The 17,283-nt window shown below is 37.3% G+C and overlaps 1 protein-coding gene across 1 annotated transcript in view; it reads right to left on the bottom strand.

The window, feature by feature from the left end:
* Positions 1-13,031: 13,031 nt before the first annotated feature.
* Positions 13,032-17,283, bottom strand: part of RIN3 (Ras and Rab interactor 3) — an 85,124-nt gene continuing 80,872 nt past the window's right edge. The window contains exon 10 of the mRNA XM_039346981.1: positions 13,032-16,352. Within this exon, the coding sequence (XP_039202915.1) occupies positions 16,044-16,352 (309 nt within the window). The 3' untranslated portion in view covers positions 13,032-16,043. The remainder of the gene's footprint in view (positions 16,353-17,283) is intronic.

The raw sequence follows: 17,283 nt of genomic DNA, 5'->3' as shown, positions 1-17,283 counted from the left end.
TTTGTGTCTTTCTGTAGTTTTCGGTGTTTAAATGGGCGATATTGCATAATAATTTCTGCCTGTAGTGCATTTATTTAAGCTTTTACCTGAGGAACCAGGAAGTGTTTTCTGGAATCTTTAGGGTTCCCCAGGAGTTTAGGAAATGTTCCTTGTAGAGAAAATTAATAATCTAATCTGGAAATTATTCTGCTGGCTTCCTGAAGCAAACAACGAAATTATTCTTTGTTCTTAAACCTATACAAAGACATCATTTGGGCAGAAAATGAATTTTATTTTAGCATTAATCACCATGTCTTTTGTGGCACTTGAAGATAGAGAACAGTTCATCTTTGTAACTGTACCACAGCAGCCAAGATTTCAGGTTGAAAAGTAAAGGTTCTTCATTAGCTAGCTTAGTAAGAAGGAGAATTCTGAAAGTCTGATTATTTGAGATCTGCTGTCAAGAATATATACTCCATTTAGTCCAGTCTTACGAGTTTTAGTAAACTGCGTTCATACTACAGTATTTGTTTCCTTAATTCAGATTGCTGCTACTGAAAGCATGGATACAGTCAATATGGTGGCCATGCCTGTTTGATCAGGGCCCTGCCCTTTTTACAGTTATTTCATATATGATCCATGTAAAAAGAGATTCAACTGCACAGTTGTGGCTGCCATTTTGATTTTTTTTTTTTTTTACACATACACTTTGAGTCACCTGAATGGATAAAATCTTAGCCAGGGGATGGGTGGGGTGGGAGGGCACTTCCTGACCTGTTTGGGACACTGCAGAAAATAGGATGTTAATGTTATGACTTAGCAGAAGTGGTTGGTCCACGATTTTGGGAATTTTTAGTGCTTTAATGTGAAACAAGTGGTTTAAAGTTTGCACAGGAATAAGGCACCCATTTTGTCACTTAAAATCCCCTTTCCAGGAGACAGAAACATCATAGGAAAATCTGAGGGCTGCAAATGAAATGTTGGGGTTTGCCCACTAAATTTTATAAAAAGTTGTATCTAATCATACAAATACTATACAGTTCCTAAACATTTCCCATACTTTTAGCCCAGTGTTTTTCAACTTCAGCAAGTTGAACATATGTAGACATCCTAATTCTGGTAGTTGAAGTCCACTCAAGTCTTAAACGTGCTGAGATTGAGAGACAACTGCATTAGTTGTGCAGTGTTCAACATACAGTACCTTTGATGCTTCATATCTAATCTCCTGCAAAAACATTATTTTGCAGTAATTCAAACATTTTTCAGAGAATATTAAACATTTTCAGAGAATATTAAAAGCCTAAAATGTTTTAGATAATGAACTGTGAAAAAGCTGTGTTACTGAGAGTGTAAGGACTCACCTCAGTTAACCACTCAAGAAAGCAGAACTCTTGAAACAAGCATTGTCTCAAAAGGAAACTTTTATTAGGGATTAATGACAGTAGAGAAGTCAAGGCGAGATCTGGGGAAAATCCCACTTAAATGGTATAGTTAAACTAGCAATATTCCGCCTCCCACCAAAGTTATAATGCACATTTGAAATCCAGCCAATCCACAGGTGGCACGATTTGTGGGTACCTGGCACAGATGGCGTGCATCTCAAGGTCTTCTCCAGTTTTGTTTCTCTATAACCGTCTCCCTGATAAGGGAGACATATTCCTTTCTCAAGTGGATAGAGGCAGGCGAGGAAAAGTAGAAAGCAAATATCCCCCCCTCCACCCAGCAGAATGGCAGGCCCCAAAACAAGAGCATAAGTGTATATATGCAAGGAAAACAATAATTTGTGGACCTGACACAGAGACCACGCTGACTAGCAAAAAAATAAAAATGCATCAAATCAAACTGCTAGTTCTAAACCAAGATTTCAGCTGATCCATCCGTGGGGTAAGAACAACAGTCACTCAAAAGAGGCCTCCTCACAAAGAGACTGGATTGATAGCTGGCTGTGAGAGAATACCCACAGCATGTTTTCAGAATTTCTAATTTCTAATTCAAAGAATAATTGTGCCTTATTCTTTTTCACCACTCCACCCCCAATCTTTTCCTCTTAAACATTTGCTGGTCTGCTTGTTTGCTTTTCCCATTTTCTTGTGCTTCTAGCAAATCATTAGGCAACACAGAATTGCTGAACTAAGTAGTATGATTTGATCCTGTGACCTCTGTTCTCTAAAGACCTTAGTAAGCTAATAGGCTTTCCTGTAGCTGTTAGCCGTGTCGAGTTTTAAACAACTTCCTTAGAAAACAAGACATTGCACTTTTTTCCTTCCTCTGATTATATCTTCTATCCCTCATTTTTAAAGGGCAGTTGGAAATCCATTGCTTAGAGCCTGAATTTATTAAATTGAAATTTAACTACAAGAATAGCACTGGTTTCCAATGGAGGTTGATACGTTTCTTGTTTTTATTCAGATTTCCAGTCCAGAATACTCATAGAAGTTTCTACTGAAACATTCTGTATTGATCCAAGTGGATTTGATATCCTAACTTCCAACTCTATGATAGATTAATGAAAACCAGACTACTCCAGGTTATAAGGGCTAACTTTATGTTTTTTCTTGTCTTGGAGATCTCCAATATATACAGTGAGGAAAAAATTTATTTGATCCCCTGCTGATTTTGTACATTTGCCCACTGACAAAGAAATGATCAGTCCATAATTTTAATGGTAGGTTTATTTTAACAGTGAGGGACAGAATAACAAAAACGCATTTCAAAAAAGCTATAAATTGATTTACATTTTTTTTAAGTTTTATTTTTTTAACAGAGTTCAATAATAATTATTCAACAAAAAAGTGTTGTCTGAGTATCTTATTTACTAATACAAATTAAATTCCTAATCCCTAAATCTTTTCTCATCAAATCTCTTGATGAAATAGGTCCCAAATTTGAAAATATTCTGTTTCTTCTTTTTCTTTCAATCTTAAAGTAAGTCTGTCCATTTCCGCACAGTCTAATATTTTTTTGATTATTTCTTCATTCTTCCAATATTGTGCAAATATAATTCTTGCCGCTGTAATCACATGTAGAATCAAATATGTACTTCGCTTATCAGGTTTTTCTAGCATTAAACCTAGTAAAAAAATTCAGGTTTATAGTGTATGTGTTTCTCTAACATTTTTTTCTAGCCAAGTATGGGTTATTGTCCAATATCTCCTTGCTTTAACACATGTCCACCACATATGATAATAAGTATCTGGTTTGTGTTTACATTTCCAACATATTTCTCTGACATGTTTTTAAACATTTTTGCTAATCTTGTTGGTGGCAAATGCCATCTATAAAACATTTTATATGTTTTCTTTGTATGAAGCTGACATTGTCAATTTTTAGTTTCTTTCCCACAAGCTTTGCCACTTTTCTGAGTCTATATTATATCCAAAATTCTTTGCCTATATATCATTGTCTCTTTTACTTGTTCATCTTCCATTTTGAAATTTAATAAGAAATTGTATGTTTTTCATTAACTTTTCATCAGAAGTTAATAACATCTGATCAAACATAGTCTGTTCTTTGTAAAATCCATACTGTTTAATATCTTTATCATATCTGACTTGCATTTGTAAATGTGACCACTATGTTAAATTGATGCCCTGATTTTCCATTTCTTGCCTGGATTTTAAATTCCCTTCAGAATTTAGAATATGTTTGTATGTCCATATTTTATCGAGACTGACTAGATTTGGATGTACGAATGTTTCCATTGTTGAAAGCCATCCTGGAATTTTCAAATAAATTTTATATTTTATTTTTTCCCACGCTAATAATAATGCATTTCTAATGTAGTGGTTTTGGAAGTATTCATGTAATTTTATTTTTTCCATACCATAGAAAAGGATGCCAACCAAGTTGCAGGTCATGTCCCTCCAGATACAGCAATCTTTTATTTTTAAGAGTTATCCATTCTTTTATCCATGTTAACACTGATGCTTGATAATATAAAACCCAATCTGGCAAGCCAAAACCTCCATTTCCCTTGGCTTCTTGTAACATTTTCAATTTAATTCTAGCTTTCTTTCCTTGCCAGATAAATTTTTGAATTAGGAGTTTAAATCTTCAAATAATTTTTTCTCCAGTTTTATAGGTATCATTTGAAATAAAAATAATATTTTTGGTAGTATATTCATTTTTACCATAGCAATTCTTCCTAACATCAAAGTTGAAGATTCTTCTATTTTTCCAAATCAAGCTTTATTTGGTTTAACAATTTAATGTAATTATCTTCTTTTATTGTTGAACATCTTGCTGTCAAATATATTTCCAAATATTTGACCTTTTTGACTGTTTGCAATTCTGTTTTTTCTGATAATTGCTTTTTTTGTTTATCTGTAAAAATTTTAACTATCACTTTGTTTTTTTTCTCTATTTATCTTTAATCCTGCTATCTCTCCAAATTGTTCTATCTTTTCTAACAGTTTACTAATCGTCTCTAAAGGTTCCTCTAGAATAAATACCAAATCATCTGCAAATGCTTGCAGTTTGTAGGTTTCACCTTTTATTTTCAATCCTTTAATTTCTGGGTTTTGCCTAATGTTTATATTTAAAACTTCCAAAGTTAAGATAAATAGCAATGGGGATAATGGACATCCTTGTCTTATGCCTTTTCGTATATCAAAATTCTCTGTGTAATCCTCACTTTTGCTGATTGTTTCTGATATATTGTCTGAATCGTATTTATAAAGTTTTGACCAAAGTCCATTATTTTTAGTTGTTGAATCATAAATGGTCAAGAAACATTATCAAATGCCTTTTGGGCGTCTAAAAATACTAGTGCCAGTTGTTTCTTGGATGAAATTCATAATATTCCAATGTATCTAGTATTACCCTCAAATTAGTTTTTATTTGTCTCTTTGGCAAAAATCCATTTTGATCTGGGTGTATAAATTCAGTCAAAAATCTTTTCAGCCTCTCAGCTATTATTGAAGATTTTATAGTCCACATTCAGTAGTGATATCAGTCTATAGTTTTTGATCTGGGTCAGATCTGAGTCCTCTTTTGGTATCAAAGTAACATTAGCTTCTGTCCATGTATTTGGGAGTTTTGCCTACAATACAAGTTCATTACATAATTTTTTCAGTGGTTATAAAACACTGCCAGGAGTCCATCTGTTTTTTTCATATTTTTTTTGTCTTTTTATTACCTCTGTCAATTCAATCATTGTTATTTTTTTCATTTAACATAGTCTTAAAGTTTTCTTGAATTTTTGGTAAATTATTTTCTTCCATATATTGGGTCATTTTCTCCTATGGAGTTTCTTCCTTGTTATATAGTTTCTCATAGTATTCTTTAATTAACTTTTTTACTTCTTCATTTTTAAATTGTAAACAGCCTTTTTCATCTACTAAATTGTTTATCAATTTTCTGTCCTTCTGTTTTTTAAGTTTATAAGCTAACCATCTTCCTGGTTTGTTTGCATTTTCAAAAAAGTTTTGCTTTGCACTTTTAATTTGTTGTGCCAATTTTTCTGATTCTATTAAATTTAATTTATGTTTTATTATTTCCATTTGTCTTTTCAATATTTTCTTTTGTGGGTTTATAGTTCAAGTTTTAATTTTTTAAATTCATCTCTTAACAACTGACATTGTCTTTTCTTTATTTTTTTCGCCGTGTATGTTATCGCTACACCTTGAAAATATGCTTTGGCTGTATCCCATACATTTTGTAATGTTGTATCTTCTTTTTTATTTTCTTTGAAGAAAAATTCAATTTCTTTTGTTGCTAAGTCTATAAATTCTTTCTCTTTTAATATAGATTGATTCAAAGTCCATCTTAATTTTTTCTGCATTTCTTCCCACACCATTTTTAAGGGGTTATGATCTGCCCAAGTACCTAATTCAATTTCAGTTTCCTGCATATTAATCCTTAATTCAGGCATCATCCAAATCCTATCAATTCTGGACCAAGATTTATGACTATTAGAATTAAATGTGTATTGTGATTTTTCTGAGTTCGTTTCTCTCCAGATATCTTGTATACCAATTTCCTCTATCATATTGAAAAAAGTCTCAGGTAATCTTTTTCTTCTTTCTTTCCCTGATTTACTGTTTTTATAGTTTAATGTCCTGTCTACTATTGCACTGAAATCCCCAATTAGGCATATATTTTGATATTCCATTTCTACTATTTTTCTGTGAAGGTTTTGATAAAATTCTTCTTGTTTATTATTTGGTGCATATATTGCTATCAAAAGTATCTGTTTTTGATTTAAAAATATTTCTACCATTAATATTCTTCCTTCTTCATCTGCATAAATCATTTTGGAATCTATTGTCTTTTTGACATATATAACTACTCCTCTTTTTTTTGTTGAGCTGATGTTTAATAAAGTTTTCCAAGTTTTGAATTTTCCAAAAATTTATGATGTTGTTTTTTTATGTGTCTCTTGCAAACAAATTATATCAATGTTTAATTTCTGTAGTTGTTTGAAAATTCTTTTCCTGTTTGATGGGGAATTCAATCCATTTATATTCACTGAAAAAAATTCCATTTTCTTCTCCATTTTGGTTTACTTATATTTGGGTCTTTTTGATCTCGTAATCCTCTGCTCTTTTACTATTCCCTCATTTTCTTGATTCATCTTCTCTTTTTGTTCTTCCACCTGTGCAATTGTTTCCTCTATTGTTTGTTCTGTCTGTTTTTGGCTTTTTCCACCCTCTTGTTGATATTGTGTTCTTTCTCCCAGAAATGCTCTATATCTTTCATCAAAATCCTCTGCCTTCCACACTGAGTCCAAACAATATCTTGTGTTATTCCAATTGATTAAAATCCCTTCTGGCATCAGCCATCTAAAATTTACTCCTTTTGCAATCAGCTTTGTAGTCAAGAAATGATATTTTCTTTGAATATCCCTTATTCTCTTGGGAATCTCTTTTAGCACTACTATTTCTTTATCTTTATATTGTAATGGATCATCTCTAACTCTTTGTAATATATCATCCCTCATTGTTTTCTTCATAAATCTTACATGGACCTCTCTGGGCAATTTGTATTTCCTTGCATAACTTGATTTGCATTTTAATGAATGAAATAAGTATTCGATTCCCTATCAATCAGCAACATTTCTGGCTCCCAGGTGTCTTTTATACAGGTAATGAGCTGAGATTAGGAGCACTCTCTTAAAAGGGAGTACTCCTCATCTTGTTACTTGTATAAAAGACACCTGTCCACAGAAGCAATCAATCAATCAATTAGATTCAAAACTCTCCACCATGGCCAAGATCAAAGAGGTGTCCAAGGATGTCAGGGACAAGATTGTACACTTACACAAGGCTGGAATGGGCTACAAGACTATTGCCAAGCAGCTTGGTGAGAAGGTGACAATAGTTGGTGCAATTATTCGCAAATGGAAGAAACACAAAATAACTTCATCTCCCTTGGTTTGGGGCTCCATGCAAGATCTCACCTGGAGTTTCAGTGATCATGAGAACTGTGAGGAATCAGCTCAGAACTACACGGGAGGATCTTGTCAATGATCTCAAGGCAGCTGGGATCATAGTCACCACAAAAACAATTGGTATACTATGCCATGAAGGACTGAAATCCTGCAGCACCTGGAAGGTCCCCCTGCTCAAGAAATTACATGTACAAGCCTATCATGCCAATGAACATCTGAATGATTCAGAGGAGAACTGGGTGAAAGTGTTGTGGTCAGATGAGACCAAAATCAATCTCTTTGGCCTCAACTCAACTTGCTGTGTTAGGAGGAGGAGGAAGAATGCTGCCTGTGACCCGAAGAATATCACCACCACCGTCAAACATGGGGTGGAAACATTATGGTTTGGGGGCTAAGGGGACAGGACAACTTCACTGCATCAAAGGGATGATGGACGGGGTCATGTACTGTCAGATCTTGGGTGAGAACCTCCTTCTCTCATCCAGGCCATTGAAAATGGGAAGTGGATGTGTATTCCAGCACGGCAATGACTCAAAACACATGGCCAAGGTAACAAAGGAATGGCTCAAGAAGAAACTCATTAAGGTCCTGGAGTGACCAAGCCTGTCTCCAGACCTTAATTCCATAGAAAATCTGTGAAGGGAGCTGAAGGTTCGAGCTGCCAAACGTCTACCTTGAAACTTTAATGACTTGGAGAGGATCTGCAAAGAGGAATGGGACAAAATCCCTCCTGAGACATGTGTATATCTGGTGGCCAACTACAAGAAACGTCTGATCTCTGATTGCCAAAAAGGGTTTTGCCATAAGAACTAAGTCATGTTTTGTGTAGGGTCAAATACTTATTTCACTCATTAAAATGCAAATCAATTTGTAATTTTTTTGAAATGCATTTTTCTGGAATTTTTTGTTATTCTGTCTCTCACTGTTAAAATAAAACTACCATTAAAATTATAGACTGATCATTTCTTGTCAGTGGGCAAACATACAAAATCAGCAGGGGATCAAATAATTTTTTCCCTCATTGTTATATGGTATGGGGGAATCCCAGTGGTGTAGAATTGAGCTGGGAGTAGCACAGAATTAGGAGTTTGTCTTTGGTCTTTGCTAGAAAAATCCACTTGGAAATTTGTTTTTAGCTGAAAATGCTGGAGTTTAGAAACCATAATGATTTCAGCCTTCCTGGCTTCTGAGCTCTGACTTTATGGGAATGGACACTTACCTGTAGATTGTTGTCTCCTCCCAAAGAATGAATAAATTCGCTATATAAATCACATATAACAACTTCTATCTACTTCCCATCCCCCCAAATTCACTCTGCTGGCTAATACAAAACCATTTATGAAAGTACATTTTTCTGTAGAATGGAAGTTGCTATTTGTGGAATCTTGTATATGCCTCAAATATGAAATCACTTGGGTTCAAGGATTCCAGTTTATTAGCACAAGTAAATCACACATGTTGAGTCAGTCTTTGCAACTTTGGATCACTTCTGAATAAAAGGCAGATGATGATCCTTCTCTTCCACTTTCTCCTCCTCCCCCTTCTGCTATTTGGCCTCTAAAGGGGAAGGTTTTTCTTCAAATAGTGCTTGACCCTTGGTGACTTCACAGACCCCTTCATTTACTTGTCATGGCAGCAATACAGAAGTGATTTTGCCACAAATTTATGAAAAGTAGCTCAGACTCAGCAAGATAAAAGGGGGAAAATGTTTATTGTGGATATATACTTTCTGTCCGGAGCCCCAGTATCCTAGAGCAGTGGTGGCGAACCTATGACACGGGTGCCAGAGGTGGCACTCAGAGCCCTCTCTGTGGGCACACACACTGTCTCCCTAGCCCCACCTCCTTCCATGCCCCCCTCCTCACCAGCAGCCCCCCCGGAGGAGAGTCGCCCCTGGGAGCAGCTCACACGAAGCAGCGCAGCCAAGGACGTAGTGCCCAGGCAGCGGGGACAAGATTCCACCCTTGTGCCTCATTGCACGCAGATGATGCTGTGGGGCATGGGTGAGGGCGTGGCCGCCATGGTGCTGCTAGGCTGCCTGGGTGATCTGTGGTGGGCCGTGGAGGTGGTGGGTGACCCAGTGGGCAGGGCGGAACGGGGAGGGGGTGGGGGGGCAGTTTTTGGGCACTCAGTCTCTAAAAGGTTCGCCATCACTGTCCTAGAGAGTCTAGAACTGCCAGTTCAACTTTTCCATGTTTGCTTGGTGACACTCAGTTGCAACTCTTACTTGGCTAGACAATTTGCCCTTTCCAAATGGCATATTTTTACAAAATTAGGATATAAACTTTGCCATCTAGTAGTTGATTGGTTCCAGTTCAGTGTACATGAGAGCTATTCAAGCTGCCTTTATTCATGTATGAATTACCTTAGTCAATACTGTACACAAGGATGTTGCATAATGCTTGCATAACAAATCAATCCCTAATTGTTTATGTCTTTGAGTGATTTCACAATCATCTATGTGTGTATGAGGAGTACAATGTTTTAAAAAGTAAAGACACTTTCAAAATTATTTCATTTCCCTGCAACCACCTCCAGTTATTAATTTTAGTAATATACAACTATGAGATAAAATAGAAATCCATCACACAGTTTCTGAAACAGGATCCATCCAACACCAACAAAGCATTTCCTTTAGTAATCAGGGTAAAACATGCAGTTGGAAAAACAAGTATCTAAATGGCCCCAGGCTGGTTTCAAATTTCTTCCTTGATAGTTGAATTGAAGGTGAAAATCTTATAAATCTTTACAGACACATTCCTTTAAATTAAAAAACAGAAACAAGCGTGTTTTTTTTCATCCTCTTTTCCTTTGAACTAGCTAGACTTGTCATTATTTCCTTGCATGAATCTAAGATAAATTCATATCTTAAAAATCAAGCTGTTTTTAAAAGTACAAGTTCCAATTCATTAAACAAAATCTTGTCACGCATCAGCAAACGGACCTGAACAGGAAGAGCAATGGGAATTCCCATTCAGAGCACGAGTGATGTTATCTGCTTTGCTCAGTGGTGAATAGCTGAGCCAGTGAAATATGTGAAAAAAAAAGAGCTGGCAAGAAACAGATGTTTATCCAAATTACACAAGGTGACTAATTCAGAGGGGCAGAGTTCCCAGAAGTTGGGTGAACTTTGCATCATCAGCTGATCAGACATGTGAATAATCTAAGTCACTAGAGGAATGTTTCACCTAATTTTTCACATGACAGTGGCTCATGTGAACAAAACTGTTTTTGCTGCTGCTTTAGTTTCAGAATCCTGGACAGAAGTGTGCAACTTTTTCTGGATCAAAGGTCAGACATGTCCTCTGGATAATCTCCTGGGACATGCTCCCAGACAGCCATGATCGAGGCCAGGACAAAAATGGGATCTGATATGATTTTCTTGATATTTATAGTCAGTAAGTTATATATAGTTTATATGATTATATTCCAGTCATGGATGTAATAGTCTTCTCTTTTTTGTCTTGTAAAAATGATATTTGCTAACATTTTGAAATCTCTTAGAAGAGGGGGCCCCTTCCGTACCGTGACCTGTTTGAAATCAGTTGTGGGAGAGAGATGGGCAAGTGTGCATACATGAAGCTTCACTCATGTGAGCGGTGGGCAACTGCACATGCGAAGCTCCACTTGTGCAAGTGGAATTTTGTGCATGAGCCCAAGTGCCCTCTGCTCATGCTCACACAAATGGAGCTGTGCGTCCATGTGTGCTTGCCACTCAACATGCGGCCTCCCCCCCACACTGGGCGGGCCCGACAAGCTGGAAAGGTTGGGGACCGCTGTCTTACAACCTCACTTAATGCTTTTGGGGGCTGCCTGAGACTGGGGCAACCTCAGTTCTGGTCTACAGAACATTTCATAGCCTTCTTCATTTGATAGTCATCTTGAAACACCTTAATCTTGTGTCAGAGATTTTCCCTTTATGACAATTTGCAAAAGATACACATTTGCATACAATTTGCACATGCTGATTAATGTTAAAGTATAATAAAACTAAATAGAAAGCTATTCATTGACACAATGAACATGAATTTGGCAAACTCCAGGAGACAGTGGATAGTAGAGGTGTCTGGCATGCTATGATCTTTGGGATCACAAAGAGACACAACTAAGTGACTGAACAATAACAAAGAAAGCTAACAGATATCAGCATAATAAGATACTGTACACCTTCTCATTGTACTTTCTAAATCAAAGATAAGTAACCTCTAGGTCCTAAAATCTCCTTATGAGGCCATTGGAAACCATCTCACCATGACTCTTGGAAACTTAAGGCACATTTTCTCACAATTTTAAATTAGGAAACACTGAAAAACTATACTTAAAGCCCTAACATAGGTTTACAGTTAGCAAAACAAAGGACATAAGCCTCTCTTCAAAACTGTTCCAAACACATGTGATGTAGCCCCAGTTTGCAGCCTTCACCCTCAAAAATTTGAAGTGGCCCTTGGTCTCCCAAAAACAGTCCCTCCAAGTCTAAATGCTTGAAGCTGGGAATAGCCAGCTTCAAGGCCTTTTTTTTTTTTTTTTAAATGATCCTGGTTTCTGATCTTTACATTGCCCTTAGACTAAATAGACATTTAAACAGAGCATTTCAAATAAAACTGAGACATCTTCAAAATTAATTGTCCTCTATTAAGTACAACAAATTATCACAGCCTTATCCTCTTGGTTAGTTTATATTTTTCCTATTCTATAAGAACCTGTCTTGCTTTTATTTCCAAGCAAAAACAAAGAGAATTGCTATACTGTCTGAAAGCACAGTTAGATCTAGAAACATGGCAGTCAAGGTTATTTCCCATGACCAGAAAAGATTATCTTGGCATAAGTTCATCACATGAAGAAAAGAGAAAGACTTGGTGTTCAGTTTCCACACACTTCCCTGCTGTGACTCATACAGAAGCCAGGCCAGGTCATAGATTGTTTAGTCCAAGCAGAGTTTGGGCTGTTCTAGGACTGACCCCCAGCAATCAATTTGGGCATGAAGCTATGGTACATGGTGTTCATGCAGCTGGATGCAGTGCTTTGGACTAGCTCTTCTTGATTGCTCCTCTCCCCTCTCCTCTCCTCTTGCTTAGGACTCCTACCTGTCCATTCTCTTTGAAGTCCCAGATTGTTTTTGTTCCCTTAGATTACACTTCAAATCTAGAGCCCAGGGATTGATAGCTTGGTAGCTCTAGATACCACTCATCCTAAGGATATTTCCCTTAATATCCCACTATGCTTCCCATCCCTAACTTGTTAAAAAGATTCCATAAATAAATGGAAAGCTGCCATGTTGCCTAGTTTGAAAATGTGTCCACTTGTCCAGAAAAATAAAAATGAGAAAGAGAACTGTGGGATCAAAACATCCTATGGCAGTGGTGGGATTCAGCCAGTTCGCACCACTTCGGCAGAACTGGTAGCTAATTTTTTGTTGCTCAGGCCCAGAATGGATTTCCAGAAGTGGCATCCACACAGAGAACCGGTTGTTCACATATTTGAATCCCACCACTGTCCTATGGGATTACAAGAATCAACCTCATTAATTTTGTCTTCTGGAAAATGAGCATTTTGTGAGTTACCTTGGCTTGCCAGTTTTCACAGCTAGTCATTATGTAAGGTGCTCCCAACATTTTATACATTTATAGTCAACCCCAAAATTATTTGCTGGTACTAAGGAATATTTAAAGAAAATTTATATCTTTTTAATGGCAAAGTTGAGAATGATAGAAATCAAGCATATTTGGGAGGAGGAATGTCTTCAGACAACACATGATTTATCTTATAAACTCACACAATAATGCAGAATTATTTGAAGAGATAAGATAGTCCATACAAGTAGCCACATCTTTTCCAGACCTTGAGTACAAAAGATTATCTTGTGACCTTCTAAGCTGCTTTACCAGACTGATATAAGAGGACATGTCTGGGCGAGTAAAGCCTTTCCACTCCAAAATCTTTGTTAATATAGTTTCCATTACCTTAAAATACACAGTACAAATCAAGAAAATAAATAGATTTCTAAAGGTCTTCTTGGAGCACAGGTCTCGTGAAATGGTATGGTAAGTGTTGTGTCCTGAGCCTGCAAAAGCAGGCTTGGGACATTGCTATGGTCCCGGGGTTGCTGCAAGCTGCCCGGGACCAGACTGAGCGGCGCCAGCCTTGCACGCATGCGCGAGGTGCAAAAGCGCGCCAGTTACTGTAACTGTTTTGCCTGGGAATCTGGACACTAAATAAGAGGCCTGCGAGCCTCACAGTTGTTGTTGGAGTTAGCAGAGGAGAAATAAAGAGCTGTTGATTACAGAATGCGTGCTCGTTTTTCGCCATTAACTCGAGGACTTAACAGTAAGGATGACACATTTCTCAATATCAGGTTTAAAAGAAATAATACATCACTGGAAGGTACACTTTTTGTGTGGCAAAAAAGGCCTCTTACACTGAGACGTCAATATGTCAGTCCAGCAGAGCTTCCTAATGAAACAATTGATTTCAGGCTCTGCCAGAGCAGTTTAGCATCTTAACTAATCAATGGTAAGCCGAACAACTGCCAAAATTGGATGCCAACCAAGATAGACAGGGAGGCAGATAGATATAGGTATTCCTTGGTTAACAGCAGCAAATGGGACCAGAATTTCTATTGCTGAGTGTGACATCGTGTGATGGCAATCCTGGCACTGCCCTTAGTTATTGTTTGATGAGGATTGCAACTTGCTAAGTGGGTCCCAGGGGCCTCACAAATAGACCAAATAGACCTGGAAGGGGAGGACATGTAAGTAGCCCACAAGGCACAGTGCAAGTGCAGGGAGGCTGCTGGATGGGGGATGGTGAGCGGGAACCAGGTGGGAGAGGTGTGAAAATGACCACAGTGACTTGTAACATTCCCTGCCAGCTTCCCCATTGACTTTGCTTGTGGGAAGTCAACAAGGGAGGTTGCAAATGGTGACCACATGACTGTAAGATGCTGCAACCATCATAAATGCAAACAAGTTGCCAAATGCTCAGATCAGTATCAAAACTTCAAGGACCAGTTGCAAGTACAAGTCATTCAGCAACATCACAACTTCGAATTATTGCTGAATGAGTAGTCCTTAAACAAGGAATGCCTGTAGATAGATAGGCTGTATAAATCAACATTACGTGATGCCAGATAATGCATCACAAACCCATATGCGAAAACTATCATCCTCTTGTGCTAACACACAAGGTTCAGCTTCTCATGGCCAGGTTATGTCTGACTTTGTATTGTTGTGGAGAGCTCGGAAGGGCCACATTCTGTACCCAGAGGAAATGTACAGAGGACCAACAGTAGAAGAAAACAACCATTCCTCAAGTCAACTGTTTTTTCATAGTCGCTATCATAATGACTATGAGGAATCCTATGGCAGCTTAAAGACACAAATAAATGAAGTGGTCTGTGATTTATGAAAACTTTTGTTATAATAATGTTCTTTTACTTGGCCCTCTCTACTCTTGTCATCTCTTCTTATGTAGAGTTAGACTCTGGCACACACATCTGATCTGACTGCCAACAGTTCACCCTAGTTTTTAACAGGTATCGTTGTCAGTCTTATATAGAGGGTTTGGCATGCAAAGGTAAACTTTCTATTTTGGGCATATAGTTCTTCTCCTTGAAGAAGTAAATTATTGATGCAAAATTGCTTTCTGTTACACTCCTGAGAATGCATTTATGAACAATAATGATGAATTTTGGAGGAGACATGGAATGAACACATTTCTACATTAATTTATGGCCATATTCTTGATTGTCAATTTTATCTTCATGGCAAATTATTTTGTACCTGGAAATATAAAGATGGGTGTGAATTGGCTGTGATACAATATGTGCAACTAGAGAATATAACAAAGACATAGAATATGAGAGACGGTCACTCAGATTTTTTTTTGTTAATATCAGTAGATACTATATTGATACACTGAGATTTTATGTAAGTGCATAGACATCTACAGCATCCCATGACAGTTTACCATTAGATGGGCATTGTGGGCCATCTCAGGAGGGATATGTGAGAATCTAATCACTCTGAGCTGCTTAATTCATTATTAATTTTTGTACTACTAAAGAAAAATCCAATACATTTGGATTTTCTGTCACAGCCATCAAAAATGACTTGCGCCCTTTCTGTTATACACTGAGGAGATCCCAAAAGTGCTTTTTGAAGAGGCAACTGGATTTCCTTGTTTTTCTTTGAAGACATTTTGCTTCTTATCCAAGAAGCTTCTTCAGCTGTCAGAGAGCAAAACATCTTCAAAGAAAAACAAGAAAGTCCAGTTGCCTCTTGAAAAAACATTGGATCTGGATGACTGAGAATCTCCATAAACCCTGAGGAGAAGATGCTACAATGCCTAACAATCTGCCAGGAGGTCCATAACTTCAAGGCTATTTACTTTGTGCCAGGGAATCTGGCACTAATGCTACATCATTCATTCACGGATTGAGGCGCTAAACTACTATTCAAGTGGTTTTTTTCCTTCCAAGAATGAACTTTCCTGGGATATTCCATTTATGACTGCAAATGAATTCTGTCAAGTAAATGCCCCAGAGGAGGATTGCACACACTATCCATGTCACCATCCAGATCAGAAACTGCATTTTGGAGAACTTCTGCTGATGGAAGAGATGGTTTGGAAGAAGAAACATCTAAACCAAGTTTGCTTCAGGAGAGCAGCCTTACTGCTACAAGGCATCTGTGTCCTTGATAACAGGAACTGGTGACTCTTCTCCACCAAGTTGTTTATAAATAAAGTAGAAAGTCAGCCTGGGTTCTTTATTCAAGAGATGGGATTTGATCTGATGAGGGAGGGCATCATCATCCATCTGCATAGTTTTGTTATCAACTTGAACAAACAGCCCATAGTCCTGGGGCTTTAAGACTTCAAATTTCTCAGCGCACTGCTGAATCAGCTGATGAGTCGTGGAATCGGTCCGATATGCCAGTGTCCTTGTTTCGGCATCAGCCGCCATAAAAGAAATTGCAATGAAATCCTGGAAACAAGGAATATAACTTTTGAAATAACATCAATACTCATCAGGACACTGTTAAAATACAACCCTATTTATGCATAAAATTCCTGTCCAGCCACTTCACCACCAAAAAGCGGGATGCAATTCATTAAAAATTAACAAACTGCTTTTAATAAATTTCTAAAAGCTAAAACAGAAATAGTACTATGGTAAAAAGATGGTTTTAAAGATTAAAAAGATGGAAGAAAACGTTAAAATATGGGACAAGTATATAAGAGTAGGCTGCAGAGCCTCAGCAGTATCAGCTTTAGTACAAGCCTGGATTAAGATAGTTAAATAATTGAAAGTCAGGTCCTGCAAGGAAATGTGGAAAGAGTTAATGATTTTTAGTTATATGATCTGAGGAAGCAGAGAGTGTGTTGGATTTCTTCAAAAGATTAAAGATTCTCACATGTTCTAAGTTTTAATGAAACTAAGTAATGAATGCTTTTCCATGAAGAAGGCCCCAGATTTAACTCCACTTCTGACAGGGCTGGGAAAACTTCCTTCCTGAAACTTTGGGGCAGGGGAATTCCTTTGCAGGAAAGCAGCCAAAAAGTATACAGGTAGTCCTCATCTTACAACAGTTTGTTTAGTGACTGTTCAAAGTTACAACAGCACTGAACAGGGACTTATAACTATTTTTTACACTTACGACTGTTGCAGCATCTCCAGGGTCACATGATCAAAATTCAGACACTTGGCAACTGATTCACAGTTATGATGGTTGCTGTGTCCAGATGTCATGTGATCCCTTTTGCGACAAGCACAGTCAATGGGGAAGCCAGACTCACTTAACAACCATGTTACTAACTTAACAACTCCAGTAATTAACTTAACAAATGTGGCAAGAAAGGTAAAAAAAAATGGGGCAAAACTCATTTAACTACTGTCTCGCTTAGCAACAGAAATT

Source organism: Crotalus tigris, unplaced genomic scaffold (genome assembly GCF_016545835.1).
Source record: "Crotalus tigris isolate CLP2741 ecotype Arizona unplaced genomic scaffold, ASM1654583v1 scf7180000018040.1558517, whole genome shotgun sequence".
Taxonomy (NCBI): domain Eukaryota; kingdom Metazoa; phylum Chordata; class Lepidosauria; order Squamata; family Viperidae; genus Crotalus; species Crotalus tigris.
Note: the sequence above shows the minus strand (reverse complement) of the source record. Positions and strands in the feature narration are given on the sequence as shown.